The 25,370-nt window shown below is 38.7% G+C and overlaps 1 protein-coding gene across 23 annotated transcripts in view; it reads left to right on the top strand.

Annotated features, from left to right (window-relative positions):
• SULF2 (sulfatase 2) overlaps positions 1 to 25,370 on the top strand; it is a 125,097-nt gene that overhangs the window by 63,625 nt on the left and 36,102 nt on the right. For 10 of the 23 annotated variants that reach the window (XR_014935957.1, XM_015881534.3, XM_015881541.3 and 7 more), the window contains 3 exons: positions 6,355 to 6,536; positions 8,096 to 8,323; positions 13,873 to 14,112. Coding sequence is in view for 16 of the 23 variants with exons in the window: in XM_015881534.3 (XP_015737020.2) it covers positions 8,149 to 8,323; positions 13,873 to 14,112 (415 nt within the window). In the remaining 7 variants the exon portion in view is untranslated. Of the gene's footprint in view, positions 1 to 1,990; positions 2,168 to 2,209; positions 2,370 to 2,420; positions 2,776 to 6,354; positions 6,537 to 7,338; positions 7,399 to 8,095; positions 8,324 to 13,872; positions 14,113 to 25,370 lie in introns of those variants that run through there. The other 13 variants (XR_014935958.1, XM_085520340.1, XM_015881537.3 and 10 more) reach the window with 8 other exon arrangements.

Here is a 25,370-nt window from a genome sequence, read left to right as displayed (position 1 = left end):
CCAAAAGAAGTTATTTTGAAATGCATGAGCTGGAAACTCCATTCTCTTGAAGAGGAAGCACCTTTCACTTTGCAGGGTTGTCACAAACCAGGGGGTACATTATCCTCTTAATGCACTTGCATAACTGCCATTAACATTAATGGAAATTACATGCACTGACTGCGAGGTGAATTTACCCTTTTGTTGAAATGAATGATCTGCTGCGACAGATTTTCCACTGATGCTAAATCAAATTTAGATTGCTACACCACTGTCACTAATGCACATTTTAGTGTCTTTGTTGATTGTAGCTTGTTGAAGAAAGTTCACAATGAAACTTTATTAGGTCATGTGTCCCTTACAAACAAAAATCCCTTTAAAAAGAGGGAGCCTGTATGCTTCCTTCTCTTGTGTAGTGTGCAGACCACTGCGTAGCAAACTTTGTGCAGCAAACTTCCTTCTCACTTGGTATTTACTGCTTTCAGTCCTTCTAGAGCTGGTCTGTAGGGTCTGTGCATTGGAGATTGCACACTGTTGGCCTGTGGTTGGGACAGAGGAATGCGGAGTTTCCTGGTTTCTGTTCCTGACCTCGCTGCTGAATGTCTTTTTGGCTCTGTGTGACTCATCTGTCTTATCCAACTCAAGTTTGTGTCTAAAATATGTGGAAATGGAACAGTATAGCTCACAGGTGTGTTGTAAAACTTAATTGGCTGCGAATTGTTTTATCAGGAGATGGAAGTCACTACTGAAAGGTCAAATGCTATCTCAGAAAGCGATATAACAATCTTACCAAAATGTCAGCAACACGTAGCCCCTGTTTTACCAGCATCTTCAGCATTAGTGTGACTCGCTGTTCAGGAGTGGTGGTGTACTTGCACTGACACAGTTGTACCCTTGCAGCCCCTAGTGTGGATGCAGTTGTACTGACAGAAATTGCTCCTCTTGTGCTGGTGGTTCCTGAGCACAGCTGGCAGGTTCCCCCCGCCGTGCTGCAGCTGTATGGGGGATCTGTGCTGCTTCATTTGAGCTCATCCAGGGTCACACTGAATGTAGTTGAAGAATGTGGCCTAATGAAAAAGGGTCAGGACGATTAGCCTTTTACAGCGAAGTCAGAATTGGGTCATTGGAAGCAATGTTTGTTTTTAGGCTAAAATCCAAATAAATCATAAATTAAACAAGTACATTTTCATTGTTTTTTCTAATATATCCTGTGTGGCTTTTCAAAATATTTACTTCTCAAACAATTATAGTTCTTCCTACACATCTCTCCTGTGCTGACTTTTTTCCTTGAAACTACAGCTGGTCATTTTCCTTAGGAGTTCACAGGAACTGTCATATTTCCATCCTGCTTTGGACTTCAAATAGCAAAGTGATGCGATCTTCCTTTTCTGCTCAGTCACTGCTTTTCTTCCAATGATGTTCTTGCACAGAAAAGCTGTCCTGTCCATAGTCCACCATGTAACACCATTTTCACTGTAGCATCATTTAATGATAAAAATGGCAGCATTAATTTTCTTAATTATTAGATGTATGCTTGAAACTTCGTAGTTGAAAAGATGGAAGCTCGGAATCAAGGAATTTGTGATGTGTGTAATTCTGTATTAGATACAGTAGTAAAGTGTAAGCCCAGTGTGACACTGTCAGCAGTGCAAGGTTTGAAGAAAATCATGCTTTTTGTAAAGCACTATTAAATCAGTACCTTTGAAAGCTGTTCTTAGGCATTCTGAAAGAATCCACTGGAGGTAAACTGTATTTAGGTATTTATTTGAACACCGTTACTTTTCGTTGTATGATGGATTTAGTTCCAAGTCACCGCCTCGAGGAGCTCGGCTAAGCTTTTCTCAGTTACTAATAAGCATTGTGTCCCTTAATTTCCCCTGCACGACTGTAATGAGCTGCTGTACTAGGGCAGGGGGCAGTGCTCGAGGTCTCCTCGTGTGCCCCCCGGGCCGCTCACGAGAGGACCACGGCCCACGAGGGGCCATTCATTTCCCCTCTCGCCCCCCGGAGCGCTCCGTGTGCCCGGTATACTCTCTGCGCACCCTTCCCCCGGTGGGGGCCTGGCCCCGCTGAGCAGCCACAGCCCGCGGAGCTGCCGCCGGGCTCGGGGCGAGTTGCGGCCGGAGGAACAGGTTTCCTCTGCGCGCCGCCGGGGCGTTGCGTCAATGCTGGGAGGAGGATCTTCGAGGTAAATGAAGTTTTTAAACGGGGAAGGGAGAAGGGAGAGGAAGAAGGACGGGGCGGGTGGAGCGGAGCACCCGCCCGAGCGCTTCCTCCCGGCGCTCGCTCTAGAGCTTCTGTCGCTGCCCGAGGATGCGCTTCTCCTTCGCGGCGCTCCGCGGGCGGCCTGGCAGCGCGGCGGCACGGCGAGGCTGAGCTCCATCTCCGCGGTGAGTGCGCGGCGGGGGAGGGGGCGGCGGTGCCCCGCGTCTGCGGCTCCGGAGGCCGAACCGGGCGGGGAGCCGAGGCGGAGGGACTCGTGCAGCGGGGGCTGGAAGTTGTGTGGGGCGTTCGGAGAAAAAGGGCTGGGAAGGCAGACGGGGGCGATGCGGTGCGGCCGTGCCTTTGGGAGCTCCTCGCGTTGCTTCCCGCTGCGCCGCCGCCCTTCAGCCCCAGCCCGGTGCGGCGCGGAGGGCGCTCGGTGCGGACATCGGCAGCTCAACCCGAGGCGGGCGGTGGTCGCGAGGAGAAGAGTTGGCAGATAAGTGATGCTGGAGCACTTAGCCTCCCGTTTCATAAATCATCGCGTGCATCCGGGGAACGCGTGCAGCTGAACGTCTGTATGTGTTAACGGATGTATGTTTGTTTCTATATGTAGCAGGGTTTGTTTCTATATGTAGCAAAAAAAAAAAAAAAAAGTGTTTAGTTGATAGAATGTGTCTGTTAAGTGTTCTTGTCTACCTTTTCTGTCTTAATGTTCTTGTATTCATTCCCTTCTGGTAAGTCTGTGGTTATTATTGTATGTAACACAAGTTAATGTAACTATCTTTAAAATCAGCGTGTCTTTATGGTTTATAAAGACGTGAGGTTAATAGGTATAATAGGGGAGTAATTCTTAGTCTCTTAGAAGTTGTTGTTGGGCTGTTATCTGCATGTAGTGCAGAAAAACATGTTTGTTACTGTGGGTTTTGGGGATCCAATTAGCAGTGCAACCTACCTGAAGGCTTATGAATGTTGTGACTTAACGGGAAACCTGTAGTAAAAATATGCAAGTGGTGAATAGGAAGAATAGAATGGAGATGTGAGGAGTTTATTGAGTATTTTTAACTTTTTTTTTCTTTTTTTTTTTTAATAAAGTTCTAAGGAAAACTATAACTGAACTGTAATTCAGTGTTAGTTGAAAGGAAGTTGCATAATAAGGAAGGGATTCCACAATGAACGTAGGCTTCCCTTTGATAAATATTTAGCTTTGGTATGGAGTTCACCAGCATAGGGAAAACAATTCAGGAGAATTCATCTGCATGGTAATCCAGTGCCCTGATAAGTCTGAAAGGTCTGTTCCTGATTTCTGTATAAGTGTTGGTTGCTCGTGAAGGAAAATAATGGAGCCACAGTTAGGATAGGGTAAATCAGCACAACTGTTTTCATTGAGAGCCACGCGTAGCTGGACTTAAATGTCTGACTGGCTGGGGGAAAAATGAAAAGAAAAAAGGAAGTGCCAAAGCAGAAGATACGTCATGTTAGATTACAAGATGAATGACGATTTCAACCTTCTCCTGAGGACCTGGTTGGATTACCAAGAGAAATCCTCCCAGTTCACAAATAAAGCTGTTTTTATCTCTTACAAACAAAGTGTAATGGTTTCCAATGATGGCTGACAGCTTCAGTGAAAAGGTAATGTCAGAACCAAACCTGGCATGTATAGGAGCAACTCGAGAGTTAAGAGAACAGCAGTGCGGCTGAATCCATTTAACTGGCAAAGTGGTCTTAATTGGGTTGGTTGCTAGGGAATGGATCCGCCACCATGTATTTCAATGACTTTAAACAGTGGACAAATGGCACACCTAAGTGTGCTGAAATAATGCACCTGGTCTTGGCTCCAGCTGGATGTGGAGCAGGTGTGTGTTGCTTGTTGCTAACCTGCTTTCCCTTACTGTGCAGTTCCACTTCATGCCTTTCATGCTGTTACCCTGTTCTATTGTGGCTGCCATACCAATTCTGTACTTAGTGCTTTGCAGCGCACGTAAGAAAGAAAAAGATCAGTTAGTGTAAGCAAAACTAGGCAACAGCTTTGTAGAAATAGTCTTAAAGCAGGATTATCTTACGTATTTAATATGTGAATTAATTTAATATCTTTGTGCTTTTTCTATTACAACAGGAGTACTCTTGATTATATTGACCTAACATAATTGTTTAACTTAAGTAAAGTTGCACTAGCTTTGTGCACAGGATGGTTGTGTGGCTGGTATTAGCAAGGTTTGGAGCTGCACTGTGTGCTGGCTGCTATCAGCTACTGGGTTGACAGACAGGGATGTTACATCTGTGCCAAGCAATACTAATCAATAGCTTGACAAAAAACACCATCTGGGGATAGGACTGACATCAGTCATCCTTGTGCATCCTGCCTGCGCTGCAGTGGAACTGACAATAATTACTGAGGGCAGTATTAAAAAGAAGTTGTCCTTCCTTGGTGTTAAAGTTACTTGGGAGCAGAACTTGTCTCTGTTATTTTATAAATAGAGTAAATGCACTAAAATCTTCGACTTTTATGATGTAACTTAGTGTAATGTTCTACGCTGCCACACAGGAGAACTGAGTTTGGCACTATTCTTATTCCCCATACTAGCGGGAGTTAAGAACAAAAAGAGGCAGCTGTATCTAATTCAGGCTATGAAGGGAATCAGGGACTTGTTAAACTCAACCGTAAACCACAGAAAATAAGAGGACCAGACTTTCTATACTGCAGCCTGCTCGGAAGTTGTAGGCTTGATGAAGCTCAGCTAGATGACCCAGCTGCAGAATGTTTGATGCATTTCTGATAGCACTTCCCTAAATGTAAAACAGGAGTGGCCAGACCAGTCAAGTTCATATATGTAATCTGGGAGAAAATAGGAGGCGTACCTAATTCTCATGAGAACCACTACAAATCAAGCATCTTTAATATTGGAGGATGGCCTGCGGAGAAGCATAAAGCAGTGGACCATCTGTGCCACTCAGAACAAAATGCATCATTGGAGTGGGTGCTATATTAAAAGTGAAGGCAGATTGGGGCATTGCCGGCAGACTCTTAGTGCTGCTGTTGAGTCACAGTTTAACTTGTTGATAGAAATGGGGAAGAGTTATTAATGTGCTGTATGTCATATTTCCTTCCCTGAAGTTCACTGAAAGCAAGGGGTTAAAATACTCATCTATATTTGACCACTGGCAGTCCATGCAAGAGACTCTTCTGTTACTATTCTCAGAACTATTTAAAGCTGGCTTTTAGGTTTTACAGCAAATATGCTGTTAGTAGTGGCATGTCTTTCTTTTATGAATACACTTTTTAAGAAATAGGTTATTTTCTAAAATTGCTTTAATTTTCTTACCTAGTTACTGGTGTGAGTTTTGCACGTAATTACATGCTTTGAGCTGGTTCCTGGCAGCACTTACCCTGATAATAACAGGAACATAACTCATGAAAATAGTTGACAATTTTCCATTGAGGAGGGGGATGAGAAAGAGATAACAGGTTTGGGGAGAAAATGCCTCTTGTACTTCACATGAAGTTCTCTTCTCCATCTGCAGCGTCCTCTCAGATATAACTAATTCTTTTAACCATAAATGTACTCATTTGGTAAAGTAGCTATGGAACAGCAGTTTAAGTGCATCCCTGAATGTGTTAAGTATTTCACAGATAGATAAGCAACACTCTGAGCTGGGGTCAACTTCTGTTTTTAAATATAATGGAGTGAGTGAGGGGCAATAAACTTTGAGGAAAAGACAGACTGAGGGGAAAGAGGCCATAAGGTTGCTTCCATGCATTTGTTCAAAAGAAGTGAAAAGAACAGGATGAAGATTATCACAGATTATCATATGCACAGCACTCTTCAGTGAGTGTAGTTAAGAGCAGATACAGCAAAAAGGGACAGCCTTCCAAATGCTGCAAGAAATGACAGCAAATGCTATTATTCAGAGAAATGATTGGCTAATGTAGAACAGTAGAAAAAACCAAGAAAACATTAAATTTTAGACTGTCAGAAAAATAGAAATGATAAAAGCATCTGTATTATTCTTTTTTGTTCATTTTGGTTTTTGTTAAAGTGTAATACGTGTGGAATAATCTTGGAAGATCAGAAGCCATTTCTCTACCTCTTCCCCCCAGAAAACCAGTATCTAGGAATATATATGTATGCCTGCTAAGCTGATGTTTTTCTTTCCCCTCCTGTTTTGAAACAGATCCAGCTTTGCTTCTCAGGCTGCTTTTGACTTCTCTGGACGGTAGCAACACATTGAATCTGACATGATTCTTCCCAGTTCTACTGCTGCAGATGGAATTCTGAGTACAAGGAATGAAAATTGATAGGACTTACCGGTGCTTGTTCTTCTGTAGCCTGGCAAGTCTCTGATCAGCAGCAAAGGTACTAAAACTGTATCTGCGAATTTAGGAAGCTGGATTTTTCTCTTTCCCTACCCACTGGAATAACTGCAAAGATATGTAAAATTAATATTTATTTTTGATGAAGAAAGTTGATTTCACCTGCTAGTAAAACTCAATAGAGAGACTACTAAGGAAGATGGATTTTTCTTTTCTTCAAAAACGTGTTAGCATACATTTTTGGAAAGCAGCCTTAGTAAATATTGCATCATACTTTAGTGCATATCTGTTGACTTATATGAAAATTAAATACCTATTTCTTAAATAAGCATAGAATTTGAATATAATTTTTCAGACCAGTGGTTTTGCTATTTCATGAGAACTTTCTTAATAAGAATTTATCTCAAAGAGCAGACACTGAGAGAGATGAAGTAATAACATGGCTATGAAATAATCTGCTTGGGGAAAAATTGTTCTCCCAAGTGGCTATAGGAACAGGATAGCCAGTGTATTTATTTGGATGAAATATACTTGGCTGGGTTCTTTCTACTCAGGCATTTCTGGTCTTTACAAAAAGCAGAGAGCCTCCCTTGTGTCATTATTAATTGATTTTTTTTTCACTGCATTGCAAGAGATCATTGGCAACAGTCCAGGAAGTGGTGAGCAGCAAGTAAGGAACCCATCAGAAACTCAGTCATTGATCACTAGGTCTGATGAAATAATTAGTACTTGATATTTCTATGCAGTTTCATACCAGTATTTTAACTTCTGAAAGCAGGAGAAAATCCCTTTATAGCAGAAGACTGAGCATAACTGTGATTTCAAAAATGCTCGTTCATTTTTAGGAATCTCCTTGGAGGAATGGCCAGACTGCCTTTTCTGGCTCACTGGAAGGAGCAGTATCGGTTAGTTTTGCTCTGTTTTACAAACAAGTCGAACTGGGGGAACTGTGTTTATGGTGAAGTAAAGTCTAAGGCAGTGCAAAACATTTAAGTGCATTCCCAGTCATTTGCCGTAGTAGCCTTTGGTACTCAATAATACTTTAAAATCTTGGAAACCAATAGAAATGTTGAAAGGAAATCACACTATCATCAAAGCTGGAGACTTCAAACAGTATCCTACGACAGTTTCAGGGTCTGGACTGCTCTGTACTCTAATGAAATCTGTAAGATAAAACAGTGTATAAGAAGTCTTCTAATTTGACGATCCTTTGTGAGTTTATAAATGTGTGGCAAACTCAGTGAATTTTACTGCTGCTTAAAGATATACATAGATGTGTTTTTGACATCTGCATTTTTTGATGCAGTAAGCAAAAATGTCATCTCAATACATCCCAGAACCTTAAATAGGAAGATTACTTTTTATGTGTCAAAGCAGGAGTAAGAGTTTGATGCTCTACTGTGCCCTTGAAATTGCTGCTGAATTTGAACATAGAGTGAAAACTTAATTGTATATGTAGGTATCAGCTTATGAACTGTGAATTTTTCAAGTTTCTGCTACTAGTTTTTACTTTCCCTTGGAGGTAACTTTGTTGTTGTTCCTTTGGAAAGGGGGTGCTGAGGGAAAAGTATAAATAAATGCATGTTTCTTTCTCTCTTACAGGATACCTGCAAACAAAAAAGAAGCAGAAGATATTAACACTAAATCAACACAATATGGCACAGCATAGTCTTGTCCTCGGACTGTTCATGATGGTGGCTTTATCACTGTTGGATGGAAGTTCAGCTTTCCTGTTAAATCAGCGTCTAAAGGGAAGATTTCAAAGAGACCGTAGAAACATCCGCCCAAACATCATCCTTGTTCTTACTGACGATCAGGATGTAGAACTTGGTAAGAAATCAACATAACATAAAGAGAATTTTAGGTTATGAGTATAGTGCTGCTTTTCCTTGAAGACAGATGCTTGTTTTTAAAATAATTATATATATGTATAATATAGATACAGATATATTGTGTGTGTGTGAAAAATACTAAATTAGAAGGAACAAGATAGAAAAAGTTGGAACTTGAAACTTAGCCTTATGTAGGTTTCCAGTTGCATGCAGTTGAAGGTAGTAGCTACTTAAAATATCAAACTTCCTGTTTCTGTGGAAATATGAGATTCCTGTCTATCTGTCCTCATCTACGTGTCTAAACTGTGCTTCTGGCAACTGCAAGTGTAGCCTGGGAAGCTACATGCCTAAGCAGTAGGTTTTAATTCATAACTGATTATTGCACCATGTAATTACCCAAATTTTTTGTGTAATTGCAGGCATACATTACGTACACAACTTTTATTTTAATTGCTTAAATCTTACCTAACATATTCATACTATTCTCAGTATTGTCCGTTTAGATGTGTAGTTAATTACTGGCCAAGATTGCTTAGTGTGAAAAGGTTCTGGAGTGCTATTTATGCTATTTTCTACGTAGCTATTTAATGCTATGTTAATTGTTGAAGAAAGGAGATTAAACATGCTTTGCCTAATGATTTGGAACAATGAATTAACAGTCAGAATTTGGGTTTTCTTGTATTACCTGAGCTAGCTTATATTTACATAATGTTGTCTGCACTTAGGAGAAGCGATTAAAACAAACCAGTTTATATTTGTAATTTCACATTAAAAATACACTTTTATGTGGCTATAAAGCCTGAATCATGTGAAAGATGAGAGCTGCTATATGTGTGGTCTGGTGGGGTTTTTTGACAAGCTGCTATGCCAGATTTCTAGTATCAGACCTCAAAGAAGAAATGGAACACAAATAAAAGTCAAGTTAATTAACTTGTATTACTTCTATACTTCTCTAGTTGAGAGGTTAATCACATCAATATGGCAATGTTCTAATAGATGCTTCCTTTTTATCAGTATTACTGCATGTCTGTGATATTGTGGTTGGTTTTGGTTGTTGTTTATTGTTTTGTTTTGCTTTTTTGATGTTGTCACTTTTCTTTTTTAAGTGGTGATTTGGATCACAAAAAGCTGTTTTAATAATGCATACCTGAAAGAACCCGCGTATTTTATCTTGCAGGCTCAGAAGGTGGTCCTAAAAAATTTATCATCTTCTATTTTATGCTAGCCCGCTTGTTTCTGATGCAATTGTTGAAGTCCTTTGGGCAGTATATTTCTCTTCTCTCGTATCTTGATGCTTTCCAGTTTCAAGTGTAATGGGCACGTGTCCACATAAATTAGGATCTAACTAAGGAAAATCCATCCAATGAAGCTGTGATTAGATACTCGTCATCTGTGACTAGTGGCTTTGTGAGACCCAATATTTGTTTGAATTAATTTATTTTTTTTGCCTCTTTTCTACTGAGCTGTCCGAGTTAATCAAAGTTGGCATTAGTGGGGATTGTGGTTAATGCATTTAAGAAACATGAAAACAAGATATGAACTACAAGTAAAGCTAAGGAACACTTGCAAGCTGTGACAGCATAGCAGAGAAAGTTGTGTATAAGGAAGATTTCAATTACTAGGAGTGTTCTCCAACTGATGGATGTTGTAGCTTTCATTTTTCTGTTGCAGTTACATTTGAGTCAAAAAGGAGCACAGTGCAGCATCAAGTGCCCCTAACAGACTCTTCTATTTAATTTAAGGTAGTTTTAACAGTAGCAGGTGGGGTTTGCCAGGAGATGTGGCTTTTTCAAGAGAGGGAGTTCAATGTTTTCCTGTTTGCGCTGCTGCTAATCAAGAGTTTATTTAGGAAACCAAGACCCAGTCTGCTATTGAAAAAAGGATGAGACTGGTGAGGCACTGATGAAAAGTGTGTAGAATCTCCAGGTCAAAGGAGAACAAGTGTACATTGTAATGGATACAGATGGAAAAAGGTAAACGAGAACATCAAGAACCACTGAAACATACATGCGCAGTTGACTATCATTTTAATCAAGAGTCGTAATGAAAAGGTGAATAAAAAGAAGAGGAATGTACTGATGATGAGAAATAATTAAACGGAACCAAATACTTTTTCCCCCATTAGAGCCATGCAAGTCTGTGTTAGTCCTGTGTGATGGACTCAGTCTCTCCAGTTAATTAGGTTGCCCATCATGTTGCTGTGGTTTAATAAATCAGCTTATTATCTCATAGCTGGAGAAGTATCTGATTATTTAGAAAATATTTAAGCCATGTCAGAGTAGTCCAAGCAAGTGGTGATACATGTGTTCCTACATGTTCCAATGTGTGAGAAAAATAAAAGAAGTGTCATGGAGATAGTTTCTTAGTTATCATACATAAAGATAAGTGTCTTAGAGCTGTGTTAAAATTAAAGATTAAAAAAAAGGAAGTGAAGATGTGAAAAGGATGTCTAACGAGGTTCAAATAGAAGGCTTTAGGGGAGTGTGCATTCTGGGATTGTGAACATATTTGCATGCAGATGCTACTTCTCAAATTGTCCTTCAGAGTTGTCTGAGTCACTTGAGACTTGAAAGCTCTTAAACAGGTGAAATTTGCTAAAACTTGTGTAGATTATGACCTCTGACAGCAAAACACAATTAATGAGAAAGTCAATGTTATTTCATGAACAACTGCTAAACCGATAAAGGATTTTTTTTCGCTAGCCCTGATTGCAGTCTTATTGAGTAGTTAATGAAAGATACTTGTATTTTTATATGTTGTTACATGCCAGTACAGGCTTTGAATAATTCTATTTCCAATATAACATCCACTTGGAGAACAAAATTAGATTAAGCACTTTGCTATATTGGATGTTTTTTCTCTGTAGCATTTGTAAATATAATCGGTTCTCCTGTATTGCAGTGTGTTGTTTTTTTTTTCATAACGTATTAAAAAGTAAATTTGAATTCTTATCTAGTGGTATGAATAGGTATCTAGATACCTTTTAACTTTATCATGTGTGAGCTTAACATCAACGTCAGGATCCCACTGAAACATGTATTTTTTGTGTGCATTCTCCATTAATATTAGTCAAAATATTAGCCTAGTCCTTAAAGTGAGCTGTGAAGAGATGCTGAGTGTAAAATTTTAGACACTGCACAAATTTCAAGCGTAGTTTCAACTTAGTTTTTTCTTTTGGTTAAGTGAGAAGCTTGAGTGCATCAAATGGATTTTAATTAGCTATTTTCATGGTCTTGTAGATCTTATGTTTTTGGAAAATAGCATCGAAATTCCACATTTAACTACTAAATCATATTTAATCATTATCAGTGCGTTTTGACATGTCGCAGACATTTTCTGTATCATATATTGACACTTTAAAGCATAATTTCTCTTGGTACATGAGCTAATGAAACCTCAGAAGATTTTTCAGCTCAAAAGGTGATTTGATGAGGTTCCAGCTGCTGATTAGCATTTAACTAATCTTCTGCTGTGGAAAGATCAACTTATACTTTTTTTCTGCAATTCTATGTTTGTACTGGAGGCAAGCTGAAGAAAATAAGCTTTGGTTGGCTGGTTCCAGGCTGTTTAAAATATTTAAAGCTGGCCTATATAACATTGCACGGAAGAGTATGCTGGAGTTTTACCTTCCACTGGTCTGTCACTCCATATTAGTTGTCAAGCTAGAGAAGCAAATTAGATCATAAGTTTTTGTATTAGAGACTGTTGATATATAGGTCCTTGTAATTACAACAGTTTCATTAAAGACAGTTAGCATCCCCCCAAGGGGAGTCTTAACATGTGCTGTTATTTATGCACAGATGTATCTGTCATCTAAAGGAGTTGTTATATTGTATTTTAATATTGGAATGGCAGAATTTCAGTCAGCCTACTTGTCCTTGGTCTAGTTCATAAGATGACACAGAGGAAACATCCACAGTTTTCAGTCACGTAATGCGTAACTGACTGTTAACTGTGTTAATGTCTTTGAAGAAATGGAGGCTTCTCCCAAAATGCTACTTTCTTTACAAGTTATAGACAAGTTCTATAGCACAATTATAGAAAGCAAAAAAACCCACTTGTTTTGTTTGGAACTCTTATTTCAAAATGTGGAGTTCACCGAGCTCTGAAGAGAAGGTCAGTAACTCACCCTGGTTCTTGTACCAAAGTGATGTGACAAGAATGTACTCCGATCTGAAAAATGCACAGATTTTCTTTCTTTATTATATTCATTCCAACAAAATGATCTTAAGAAAACTACTGCCATGTCAGTTTTAAGATGAAATGATATACAGGAGCAATTAACCTTCATTCATAGTTACAGAGAATCAGATTTCGTATTTGGCTTATGACCATTTCCCCTCTAGGTTTTTACTCCTGGTTATATCAATGTTCTCTGTATCAAATTGACCTACTGTTGCAGTTTCATAATGAAATCCCTTCTTAAAGAGCTTAGAAGCAGCCTAAACCCATCATTGACATACAGTTTGTGCCAGATGGTTGCAGGATACATTGATTAAAGCTGAACTATGAATCCCACTCAACCTTGGGTAAGTTAGCCCCAACCCTACTACAGCATAAACCAAGTTTATCTAGGTTTATCATTCTAGTAGAACTAATTCAAAGCCTTGTCTTAAACAGGTGACAGCCTTTTGGCAACTGTGTGTTTTTTAATAATACCTGGCAAAAAGACTTTGACTCCCATTACCTTAAATCATCCAACTCCCTACTGGTTAAACTTGCTTGTTTGTTTTTGGATTATGGTTGTGTGTCCCAACTACTCGTCTAAAACCTTATAATACAAAACTAAGCCTTAGAAAATCTAGAGAATTTTAGCTAACCCCTTTATCAAAGTGGATCAAGTGGATAGAAAGAACTCAGTGAGCTGGTTATGGAAATTGTAACGAGGGCTTTGTTTTATTGCTACCTCTTCCAGAAATAATTCCCGCTAATATTAAATTTGAGAGAAGAGAGTGTTTTATGCAGTAGAAAACTCAACTAGACCTGCTTGAACAGAGGGTTTGGAGCCATCCCTTCCATGTGAACAGTTCTGTGATTACAACCCTCAGCAAAAAGCATACTGCAGAAGCAGAAAGCTGGCACAAAAGGCAGTGCATCAGGTATCTTCAGAAACCAAGGATTAAATAATACAAACTTTGGTCAGACTTGTTGCACAAAGTTAATTTCACCCTCAGGCCGCATTATCTCAGTCTAATTCACGTTGAGTCTTGCCTTCAGCTACTGGAACAGTACTAGTGGCTCCAGAAAGGCTGTGCAGACACTCTAGGTTACAGTGGGAAATCTTGAGCTTAGAGAGAAATTCAGAAATCTTCATGATCTGTGTCAGCAGGTTTGAGTTCAATCTTAAGTTAGGATTTGACTATTTTACCCTTCTCAGAACCATGGGAAAACTTCCTAAGTGGGGGGGAAATGTATCTCCTAGGATTTAGGTTTCCTATGAAATCACAGTGCTGTTACTACCTGTGGTTGATTCTGGTGGAACCCGTGAGCTCTTTGCTGGTATGACTGAAACAGGAAAATATTGCTGAGATGGTTTTCTTTTTCCAGGTTCTATGCAAGTAATGAATAAAACAAGACGGATCATGGAGCATGGAGGTGCTCATTTCATCAATGCCTTTGTGACAACACCAATGTGCTGCCCATCTCGCTCCTCTATTCTTACGGGGAAGTATGTCCACAACCACAACACCTACACTAACAATGAGAACTGTTCTTCTCCATCCTGGCAGGCTCAGCATGAAATACGTACATTTGCTGTGTACCTCAACAACACAGGATATAGGACAGGTAAGATCAAGACTAACTCTACTTGAAAGTTTCCTTAGCCTTTTTAGTACAGAGGCTAACATAATATTTTAGTTCATTTTCATAATGGACTGCAGCAGTGTGGAATGCCATAGCTTCTGTTGTGCATGTAAGGTTGTAGGTTTAGCTTCCTTGTTCGTTTACATGAGGAAATGTAAACAAACAAACAAACAAACAAAAACAAAAAAAAAAAGAAAAAAGAAAAAAACCTCTGCCATCAACCTTTACAGATGAGTAAATGTGCATGGTATAGGAACAGAATGTCTTGCCTTGGCACAGCAAATGAAAAATATGCCCTGTAAAAGAGGAGAAATACAATGGAAGTGATTTAATGATTTGAATTTTGCATTGAACAGATAAGTTAATCAAACTAAGAATGCAAGAGAAGGATACTCCCCTTCTGTGCATTGGGGCAGAGCAATCTGGTGGATTGCTGGCAGTTCATTCTCAGAAATATGTTTAAGGTAAAATATCTGAGAAACAATCAGCAAAATCATATGTACACTTGAGAAACAAATATTCGTCCTGTACATTTCCTGCTCCTTAGGAAGAAAGATCCTGTAGAAAGGATTTCAGAAAATATGGAGCACTTGTTTCACGCTTGTTTCCTTCCTGCGTTCTGCGTACATGAGATTTAGGTTCTTGCCAATTACAATTGCATTTCCTGCTAAATAAATGCTTTCTGTCCTGTCAAAAAAATAGGCATGTTACTTGTAGTATATCTGCTATAGTAGTTCAGTTATTACTGGTAGTACATATTCATGCTTTGAATTTAAGATTGAACTTGATGGTGCTTTCAGAGTATAAAATTTAAATAGTAATTGCACTAAGATCTTTTTTTGTCGTTGGTAACCATTCATGTGTGCTGTGTGTGCCATTACTGTAAAGGTTTGGTCTTAAAACAAATAGGTAATTTCCCTGTTTTGTTTTTTAAAATAAAGACTTGAATTAATGTGGAAAGAAGTAAATTAGGGGAAGTGTGCGTACTGAGTTAATTGGTTGCTGTTTCCCTCCATTTATCATTCCTGGCACTAATTGTGGCGATCGTATGAATACCACACCAAGAGTTATTCTTCATTTGTTTTGTATTGCTGATATTTGTTTGTTGTCATAATTTTTTATATGTAGCAGCTATATTTTGAACACCTGCAAGGTCTACTGAATTGTACAGCTGTTGCAGATATCCCAGTAGTTAGGTGTTATATTTTTATATTAATGTTTACATTTAGACTCAACATTTATATTGAATCTCTATTATCTTTTCTTTCTGTTCCTGTGAAGTTGCAAGCTCAATGTATTGGGATATGAGAAATAGTTTTACAGTTACAAAGTGATCTTAAGGTAAAATGAGATCTCCATTTGTGTAGCTTAACAGGATCTACTGTTACAGAAATTTAAATGCATATTGCCATTTCTGAAGGTTTTTGTTAATTTCTGGTCTCCGAATAAAACCTTGTGTTAACCGATATGGGGAATCAGCCAGCATCAAGGAAGTGTTTATTTTCACCTTTTATTTCCAAAGATCTCAGGAGAATTAACCTGTTTGAGAAGCAGCACAAAATGGCACTTTGGAAATACAATTTGCACGATTTCAAAAATAACGTGTAAGGAGGATATTCCTGGATGTTATGAGTAACATCTGTGGTACGTGGTGTCCTTAAACATGACTGCAGTAAAGGAAGATCAGGAAAGCACGAGTTAATTTATAGATCTGTTTCTTAGAGGTCTGTGGTGTTGCTGGCATAACCTGCTAATATGTGATTTAGCTTCCTGCTGCTTTTGTTTATTTGTTTTCTTGAAGAAGAAAAAGCAGTCATGGTGAATTTGGTTTTTGCTTAATATGTAAGCTCACAGCTCTGAAATGGGAAAGCTGTCATTTTGCTGGATGGGTTGTTTTTTTTCTTAATTCATAGGCCAAGCCTTCTAGTGTTTCCCTTTTATGTTTTCTTTTTTATTTACTCTTGAAAGAAAAAGCTGTACTCTCCTACTGCTTTTAAGCTTCCCTTAGTCTTATGTTGTTTAGATTATATTTTTTCCCCCTTTCCTGTCACTCATTTCACATCTCCTTGCCCTTGTCTCCATAATGCTGATCTCCCCGTGTTTTATTCTGTTGCAAAAGACAGTTCTGCTGGTCATCCTGCATTGTAGTATTTTTCCTGAGGCGTTTGTGGTTTGGATCCATGTAGACCTTTGGGAGATGTGCTGATGGTTTGCAGGCAGGAGGGATCTGTGTGGTGTGCGATTCACCTCCACAAGTTTCAAGTAAGATGTGCAAGAGTAGATTGAGAAGGTGGGACTTTCCTGTAATTGTTTCTTAGCTTCAGCCTTGGTTGCCACCTTTATATTATTCAACTTTAATGTCCTACTAACCAGTGACTTGGCTGTATAGAGGTGAAAGTAAGAAACTGAGCTCAAGGTAATTTCTGTCTCCATGTGGAAGTCAGGATTTTGACCCTCATGTGTAAGACACACTGTTGCTTTATGTGAATCAATTAAATATTGTGACAGTGCAATGACTGGCTTGTCATCCTGCAATGGAAGCCTTCAAGGCAGTAGATGTTAAAGGTGTGTCTTCCTTTACATTAACCTGTCTGACAATGTAAAAATTACCGGTGTTAAGAACAGCAGCTAAAAGGCCACATTCTCCTTATGTAGCCAATACATGCAGACACCAGATCTCTAATCTCAATAAGCATTCAGTCTAGAGCATTGTTCCATTATGTATTGTGGGGTTCGGGGCAAGAAAGGAACAAGCCAAGTCAATTAATGAATTAATCTTTAGAAGAGTCCCTGTAATCAATATCTGAATTATCAGGGCCTTAAAATAGTGTTTACTGGTACTTCAGCCTGGAGCAACAGATGATTATGATGGAAAAGAAAGAGACCCTGTGACAAACGTTTCTGAATGTCAGAGGATTTCTCTGCCAGAAGTTCCTGTGTAAACATTCACAGCAAAGAAAACATCCTGTTTTTGTGAATATATACATCTTTGAATGAGACATCTTTTAAAATGCACAATACTTTGTTGCTTGCTTGATTCGAACAACAACAAATAGTGTAATATCTTATAAGAATACATGTTTGAACTTTCCACGAAACATTACTTAATATAAAAGCTTCTCTTTTCCATCTGCCTGGCTGGCTGAATGATTTGATCTTAAAGCTGTTGACTGATTCCAGAATATCTTGTCAGTCTTATCTGCAGTCAGGAAATTAAAATACGTGTTTTTCTTATTAAATTCAATAGAATTAGGGATGGTGGGCCAAATTCAGCCTTGCTTTTGCTTCACTGATTCGTGCTGTTGTTTCAGTGATTTTTCTGCAAGAATTCTATTAATATATGTTAAAGCGTAGTGTGGCACATTATGCAGCAAATACAGTATATGCATTGACTAACTTATCATCTTCATTCCTGTTGAGCAGTACCCCATAGTAAAGCTAACTATTAAGTTGAGTTAACCTATTAAAAAAGGAAAACGCTGCTTGTTGTGTGGTAATATGTCAGTATCTCACTCTGATGGAAGGTTGTACTTGAATTATGCAAAGAATTAATTAATATACGTCATTCTGCACCGTTTATATATTCTGAACTTGGAGAAAAGTCATTGTTGGAGGTCTGTCTCTGCCATTATAATAAATTTCTTGGGAATAAAAGGAATAATCATTCTTAGTGCTTTCACAGGGATTTATAGTAATTAACTAATGACTTCATTAAAATTCAGTGACAGCCTTCCATTTCCTCCCTCTAATATTAGGTGAAGATGACACAGTGGTTGACTGCATTCAAATAATTATTTTTCCACTTCACTGTCTGAGCCTTTGGCATTTTTAACTGATCTTGACGTAAAATTGTAAGATAGAAGAGAAAGGCCATTGGTAAATGTTTATTAAAGGAGGAATGAACGTGAAAAATATACAGCCAGGTTTTAATATCTTGATGCAAATCCAGAGAAAAATACTCTGGTTATCAGTCAGCTGCTGCAGAATTCACTCTACACAACAGTTGGATTTAAGAACTTAACTGAAGTTGATCTTTGTGTATAATTTTTTTGGTAGGGAACAGTTGGTAAACTAAGGAGTCAAACTGTAGACAGAATAATGCAGTATTTTCTGCAAGGCTCATTACATGTAAAGAGCAATATTAAGAAGAAATTCAATTTTGAGTAGCATTCTGATATTGTAGTCATTGTGCTGTGCTGCAATTCTCCATCATGATGTGTGCATATAAATAAAACAGACTGAGTCAGAATGATGTCCTGTGTGCAGGGCAGCTACTGAAGATCTGAAGGCCATCTTTTATTATTATAATTAAGTGGCTTAGGAGTCAGATGTGGTTTTTACATGTGATTTGGACAATTAGGAGCTGCATTGTTAAGATAGTCAACTCCAAGACATATGGGTGATGTTTGAAAACTGGTTATCACATTTCTGAATTATTTTACTAGAAAGTAAATTAGTTTCCTTATATCTTTTTCTCTCTGTATAGAAAAATTAGCTTATCTAGGGCTGTCAAACTGTATCTGTTACTTCGCTTCAGATCTAATGATCTGAAAATGAAGTGAAAGAAAGCTTCAGCCAACTGGATATATCATGATAGCAGTCATTGTAAAGGTAAACCAAGAACCTGTGCTGTAAAGGATGTAAGAAGTGTGCTGATATTCACCCTGAGCACACATCCATGTTTCTGCTTCTGGCAGACTTGGGTCCGTGGCAGTGAATTATTGAGATGGAATATCCTACAAATATTTTGGAGAATGACATTTTCACGCAAAACATATTTCTGAATTTCCTGCTTCATGTGTGTTAAAGTCATTTTTCTTCCTGGCTCTGACTTCACATCTATATCATCAGCTGGTTTGGAATCAAGGACACATGAGTCTTTTCCCTCTGTTTCTATGAACTGAGCTCGGTGCCTCAGTAATTTCACTTTAAACGTGTTATGATGTATGATAACTTGGTGTGAATGCACTAAGTAGAGTTATGTTCTGATGATTATGCAGAGATTGTAGAAATGAAACTCATCTATATAGCTACTGTTTTATCACCCGTCTTCTGCATGTAGCTTTACGTTATTTAATGCACATTTTAACCATCCCAGAGAGAGGAATATGTGCATTTCAGTGAATAACTCACTGAGTAAAATCCACGAAATAGCCTGCAATCAAATAAAACCTTCCAGGAGTCGGAGATGAATGCATCCACAACTACAGAAATAAGCCAGTGCCTGTGGCTCGCTTCTTTCCAGTCATATTTTATTTCCCTCATGCCCTCTTTCTTATTTATTCCTCTAATCTATCTGTTTTCAACAAAAAATGTTGTAGATTGTGAGAAGCCCCTCTTCTTTTTTTACCCTACTGCACTGTATTCTGCTGATAGGATGCCAATTTGAAGTGTAATAGCTTTGTTGTATTGATTTATCATTTCAAGCAAGAAGCAATTCATAGCTTGGTATTTTATCAGAAGTACAATTACCATTTCATAGTATTCAGAATAGCAGAAAAACTAAAGGGAATGTTTTCACATTTGAGGAAAAAAAACTTAAATCTTTGTTAATTTAGATCTTTTAAGATGACAATACTTTCAAGAAAACCTGTTGGCTTTATCTTCTTTGCATTCTTTGCTTTTGCAAAAGCCAATTCTTTTGTTTTCTTTAAATTTAACTTAACAATGTAAGTTACTGATTATAATTTTCCTAAGCTCATCTTTGCTTTATGCCCAAAGGTGAAAGTGTTCTATGTGACCAATATACTTGTACATTTGTACTGCAGAGTGGCAAAACATACACCAGTAGGCAGTGGAAAAGCTTTGTGATATGAGAGTTCAAAGATAGAACAGTAAACTGCATGTCATCTATTAATAAAGCCCATAACAGAACATGGATTTTTAACTTTAAAGACTGGCCAGTGTAGTTTTTGCAGATAGGTTCTGCTTCCAGGTTCTGGAAGTAGAATTTGAATTTCTTTGAGTTGAAATATCTTTGTATCTTTTTGTATGCGTTAATAGCATGAGACCCGTACCTCATTGTCCAAGTTAGGAATGATTGCACTTCCCATCCTTGTCTATCTGTGTGCTATACACAGGATGGCTGTCTATGTTTATGAGGTTTTATCAGTGATCTTCCAGTTGTAATACCAAATGAAAGAAAACAGGCTTTGTGGAAATCTAGGAAGTACTTCTTTCACAGCATATCTCTGTAGCTCCCTGGAACCTTGCAGTCAGTTGATAGTATGATGAGAGGAGGAAAAATCTAAAGGTTAGGATTCTCTGTGACCGTATGTGTAAGAAAGGTCATAACTGATGGTGAGTCTTAAACAAAATGTTTCATTGTCTTTCTGAATTTGGTATAGGGAAACATCTTAGAGATCTGAATGATCAGGCTTGACCACCAAGGGGTGAGCAGGCTGACCAGTGGCAGTGAGCATCACTCTGAGCCTTGTGGCCAGCCCATCTCTTGCACTGCCCAGTATGGGAAATGATACTGTTGCAATGCACTGAGTCGTCTTGTACTGAATTATTATAAAAGACTGACGAGTTGAAGATTGTTATTTCTAGAGTTTTTCCTTCAACTTTCAGAGTAAGTGCGTGTGTTCAGAAAGGTATTTATGCTTTACAATTCTAGCTCTGTTTATACTTTTGTAAGCTGTGCCATAGCCATTAGTGAGAGGCAGCTTTAGCCAAGTGACTCTGCTGGGAATTTGCTCACCTGAGAAAGTAGAGAGATTTGGCTCGTTGTTACCATTCTTCTATTTGATTCCTTGTTGACCATTTCAAAATATTTGGCTTAAGTGCTTTTGTTTTATTTGGCTTCATCTGGTCCCCTTCTGCCAATTCCTCTGATTCATTGAATAGATCTTGGCACTGGTTCTTGGCTGTGACCGTGGAATGTGCAATGCAAATTCAGGAAGAGGGACAAAGGTATCATAAAGTTTATTCTGCATTCACTTTGTCCTACTACCACACTAGTTCCCCAGCACAATAAGAAAGCCTGTAGGATATTCTAATTGCAATGGTTACCAGTCACTGTACAATGTTGCTTTTAAAACTGTTGCATTTTATGAATCACAATCAAGAGTTTTGGAAGATTGTGTCAGTTATTTTGATACCACACGAGAACTGAAGTTTCCAGAAAATCTCTCTAGCGGAACCAAATTTTATACTAAATTAAAGAATTTTATTTCAGAACCTTGTATTACTTCTGCTGTAAATCCATTAATTCCACTGGGTGAATTCCATTATATGTTTTCAGTTAAAGAGTATATTTGGCCATGGTGTGAATGTAGAATTGAATTGACCTTTGGGCTTAGTGCTCATTATATGTGTACTTAGCCAGGGTGAGAATGATTTCACGTTTGCCTTCCTTTGATTGTCTTTCAGAGGACAAAAAGTACTAAAAGTAATTTTTGCTGGATAAACAGCAAAAAATAAGATCAGAAAGGCCCTTTTTTCCCCTCTCAAAACTCAGCTCAGCTGTAGATTATTGTTCAGCTCTGAGTTAGGAAAAACTAGTATCAGATATAGAAGTAGAAGATTTGTGAACTCTGAAAAGAAATATATAATAATCCCTCTGTTAAACTGCAGGACTTTGCAACTCAAAGCCTCGCTACCTGGGAAGCTGTCTGCTTCGCTCTATCAGAAGGACGATGCTTTAAATGCTACTTTGAAGTACTTAGTACACAGCTTCACAGTCACAGTGGAAAGTGCAGTTTAATGGTGTGCTATTGTGTGCGTACAGTTGAGTACTGGGAAGGATGTGGAGGGAAGAATCCTGGTGGACTACTCATATAGTCCGTCACAGGATAATTTGAGATGGAAAGGTCCTTTGGAGATCTTCTGCCCACCCGCCCAAAGCTTGCAACAGGCCGTGTTGCTGAGCACTTCTTTCAGCCCAGGCCTGAAGGACACCCAGGATGAGAACTGTGCTGTCATTTTGAGCAACTTGTTTCAATTTCTGATTGTTCTCTTTTCTGTCTCTCCAGACTGAACAAAAGAGTGACTGTGGTCAGTTAGATCTGAGCAGCCAAATTAAGGAAACTAAATGAAAGATTGAAGTTGTGTTTGTAATTCTGATCTTCTGACAGTTCTACAGTGCTAAATCTCTGACTTGCACTACATTTTCATTTCTACTGTGGGAGCTGTGAAGTTGCTATATCCATCTTATTAAAGGAAAGGTTGGGGAGGAGGAGGTGTGGAAACAACCTTCCATAGTTTGGTAGAATATGGTATGTGGTAGAACTAGCCTGGATATATCCAGTGAAGGTAACCGCTGTCTTTGGAGCATTTTTTATATGGAGATGTCTGTTCTTTAAGTAGGTGAGATCTGCTTTTTAAGCAGGGAGATGTGTACCTAATTGCCTGCAATTGTGTTACATTCAGAGCAGACCTTTGTGTTAATAGAGAGCAAAGGGCAAATTCTTACTTGTATGACTTTTTTCTTTCCATATAGGAAAAGGTTTTTTTTTGTTTGTTTCTTTTAAACTAAGAAACAAAACAACAACAAAAAACACTGAGACCTCTTGTAAACATTCAACTCTGTACCAAAGGATTTTCCAGGTGCTTTTCATTGAAGACTGAAACCCTGAGAACTTTGAAAGATTACAAACCCTGCGGAAGTGGTAACACTGTACAAAGGACTCAATTCTTCTATATCCTGTTTTGTTTGGTCTTAGGAGAAACTGTTCTGTAGTATTTAAAGCAAAGGGGAATCACATTTTTGTTGCATTTATTACAGACAGTCACTGGGTTGTTTTTTAATGATCCTTTCATAGGCTGGTTATAGGATCATGGCTGAGTGTATCAAAACAGCAGTCCTTGAAAATATTTGTTAAGGAAGTGTTGGAGCGGCTTGGCATTGGATGTACCAAAGGCATATGTGCTCTACTGAGCAGCTGTCTCTGGTGATGAACTAATCTGTGGAGGGGAAAAACATGCTGGAGAGAATCTTTATAATCTAAAATGAAATCTCTCATCAGCATCAAGAGAGCTTTTTGTAACCCAGTATTTTGTAGTACAGAGAAGGGATGTTTTTAACAGTTTTTGAATAACAAGCCTGAAAAACAGGGAGGAGGGGGTAAAAGATGTATAATGGAACACTGGAAACAGCAGGGAAAATTATTTGAAGCTCATTGACATCCATGGAAGAGTGTGAAGACATCCCGAATATGCAATGTGGGTTGTGCTAAAGGTGCTGAAGGAACTTCCGCCAGGTTTCAACACCTCTGCAGAACAACAGTGCAGTAATTCATTACAGAGTGCCTCTTTCCTGAATTCTTCAGCTGTAGGTTTTAGGAACTGAGTGGTTTCAGTGAGCAGAAATGGCAGATTCATCTGTTGGAATATATTTGGATTATAACATATTGAATGGGAGACGAGAAGCTTTGGACTGCTATGTGCTTACCTGCTACTGTAGGCGGTGGTCTGTGTTTCAGTCCTTATGTGTAAGAAGGCTGAGAAAAGAGAATGTTTGTTTGCATACTTTAGTTACCCACTATCACTATGAGTTGCTTTTCATTCTTTAAAAATTTGAAGCTGTTCATAAAGCAGAAACATTTAAAAAAATATATAGTGTATGAACAGTTCCTGAGTAATGTGATAGTTCTTATGTGTAGTGGAGCAGATCTTGCATTGTTCACTACTGGAGGCTTACTGAGCTTGGTTAAAGAATGCATCAAGAGGTAGATTAGGATGGTGAAAGATTCTTTTCTGTGGCATGTTTATCAGTCATCCAGCCCTTTTGTAAGTGGCTCACATGCATAGTTTGCTCAGAAAGTAATGCCTTCTGTTTATTTCCATAGGAATTGTAACAGATGCAAAGAGCACAATAGCACTTCGATAGAGCAAATTCTCAGTGACAAAACATGATTTTTCAATTTGATCCCCACCATTAGCTGATTTCGTGTGGATGAGCTGATGGAGATGCTCTTTATTTTGTGGTGTGACAGCTGTATGTGGCCATCTGTAATGAGGCTTGTCTTTCTGTTACCACTACCTCTACCTCGCTGCACTCACATCAGCTGTGAGCTGGATCTTACGTGTATTTTGTGCACAGTACATTTGCTGCCTATAAATTGATTTCATTCCGTTCTGTTGTAAATTACGATGCTGATAATGTTTCCCATTTTTATAGAAAAGCAAATCACTCTCTAGTAATAACGTGGAGCACTCTCCTGTACTGTTATGTACAACGATTTCTCACTAGATCTTTCAGGCAGGTTCCACCCTCTACAGATAGCCACAATACCACTGGCTACAGTGAGGCTGGCCCTTCTCACACTTGCTGTACATATGCAGTGTGCATACACTCCTTGTATGTACAGAAGTACAAGAAGGCATGCTACCAGATGCTGAGGCTGAAAGCTTAAAAAAACTTTAAGAATTGGGAGCTGAGAATTGTGGGCTCAAAACTCCTATATTTTGAGCTAAGCTTTAATCTGAGATCAGTGCAAAGTGCAGCAGCACTACTGCCTCTGAATTAAAATGTTTGTAATGTCAAGGAGAACAAAAGGTTTTCATGCTGGTCTTTGTGGTAGTGCTAACCTGTATGGCCAGAGCATTCCGATCTTCAGGTGTGAGCTCTGCCATGAAAACTCGGATACTGAATCACATTGCAGTATTCAGGCCAAGAGCAGCATTTTGCCTGGAAGCTTCAAAAAACAAATAAAACAGCCAGAAGAACAGGGTTAAATTTGTCCTGCAGTGACATAGTGATGATATAACGTAATGTCCTTAACTATTTTCTGGAAAATAATTTGTGTCTGTATACTTGCAGCTTACAGAGCAAATGTAGTAAGTACATAACCCTTTTGGGAGGAGGGCTCAAGTATCTGGATGGCATTCTGTTAGAATCCTTGGACTTAATCTGTACCTGTTTTGCAAAGCAAGGCTGCTGCTTCAGTTTTCTGTGCAGCAATTTTAAAATTTCATCGTGTTTATGGTTCTTGTGTGTCATCGTTTCTCCTAAGCCAGCCTCTTATTGGTGACTTCACCGCTTCTGACAGTTCTTAGGTGGAGGCCTTGAGTGGGTGTAACCACAATGAAAAACGTCGCTAAATTGGGTTATTCAGAGCAGGATGAGATAATGTGACAACTGGTGCTATTTTGAACATTCTGTTTTGCTGGTAGGAGTCTGAAAATACCAGCCCCTAAAACAAGTATAACTGCACTCCAGTGTGTGTCCTATGTATTCAGAATTTAAATCAAAAAGAAACAAAGACAAACTCTTAACTTACATTAAAGAAAATGTT

The sequence above is a fragment of the Coturnix japonica genome, chromosome 19, assembly GCF_054131305.1.
Source record: "Coturnix japonica strain WE chromosome 19, WE-NBRP24, whole genome shotgun sequence".
Taxonomy (NCBI): Eukaryota; Metazoa; Chordata; class Aves; order Galliformes; family Phasianidae; genus Coturnix; species Coturnix japonica.
Note: the sequence above shows the minus strand (reverse complement) of the source record. Positions and strands in the feature narration are given on the sequence as shown.